General features: G+C 59.3%; 1 protein-coding gene across 1 annotated transcript in view; it reads right to left on the bottom strand.

The window, feature by feature from the left end:
• BOLA3 (bolA family member 3) overlaps positions 1–1,024 on the bottom strand; it is an 11,394-nt gene that overhangs the window by 1,384 nt on the left and 8,986 nt on the right. The window contains exons 2-3 of the mRNA XM_010003937.1: positions 828–942; positions 96–184 (exon numbers count right to left, since the gene is read on the bottom strand). Of these exons, the coding sequence (XP_010002239.1) occupies positions 96–184; positions 828–942 (204 nt within the window). The remainder of the gene's footprint in view (positions 1–95; positions 185–827; positions 943–1,024) is intronic.

The following is a 1,024-nucleotide window of genomic DNA, read 5'->3' on the forward strand; positions in this document are numbered from 1 at the left end:
TCACCCTCTCTCTCCCTCACACTCACCCTCTCACACTCACTCTCTCCCTCACCCACCCTCTCTCTCCCTCACCCCCTCACCCTCTCCCTCCTCACCTGGTTGACCATCTGGTGCTGCTGCACTGTTCTCTTCTCCCTGAACTCCTCAGACTCCACGTGAACCTCGTACATGGCGCCGCAGCCGCCTGGGAGGGAAACGCAGGCACTGAAGGGCCCTCATGGCCCCACCTGAGCCTTCCCAGCCCCAGGATCAAGTTTCTCCCCCTCACAAAGCACAGGGACATTCTGGGAAGGAGGAATGGAAATCACTTGGGAGTAGTGGGTCCAGTCCTGGGCTCCCCAGTTCCAGAGGGACAGGGATTTACTGGAGAGAGTCCAATGGAGGCTACAAGGATGATGAAGGGACTGGAACATCTGTCTGATGAGGAAAGGCTGAGAGACCTGGGGCTGTTCAGTCTGGAGAGAAGACTGAGGGGGGATCTAATTAATGTCTATAAATACATGAGGGCAGCAAGAAGGGAGGGACAAGTTCTTGTCATTTGTGCCCTGGAACAGGAGAAGGGGCAATGGACTCAAACTGGAGCACAGAAGTTTCACCTCAACATGAGGAAGAACTTGTGTCCTGTGAGGGTGACAGAGCCCTGGGACAGGCTGCCCAGAGAGGCTGTGGAGGCTCCTTCTCTGGAGACATCCCAACCCACCTGGATTTGTTTCTGAGTGACCTGCCCTAGTTTTGTTCCTGCTCTGGCAGGGGGGTTGGACTCGATGATCTTTGGGGGTCCCTTCCCAACCCTGACCATCCTGTGAGTCCAGGAGCTTTTCCCGCACCTGAAATATCCACCACGCGGATGCGGGAGGCGCGCGGGAACTTCTCCCGCAGGACGCGGCTCACCCGGGCCTCCCCGTCCGTCTGTGCCGAGAAACTCCGCAGGGAAAGGAGGAGCTGGGGGGGCGGGAACCGGGGGGTGAACCCGCGGGAAACCCCCCCGGACACGGGCTGGGGGCTCGGAGGGGAACGGGGAGGG

Source organism: Chaetura pelagica, unplaced genomic scaffold, assembly GCF_000747805.2.
Source record: "Chaetura pelagica isolate M959 unplaced genomic scaffold, ChaPel_1.0 scaffold528, whole genome shotgun sequence".
Taxonomy (NCBI): domain Eukaryota; kingdom Metazoa; phylum Chordata; class Aves; order Apodiformes; family Apodidae; genus Chaetura; species Chaetura pelagica.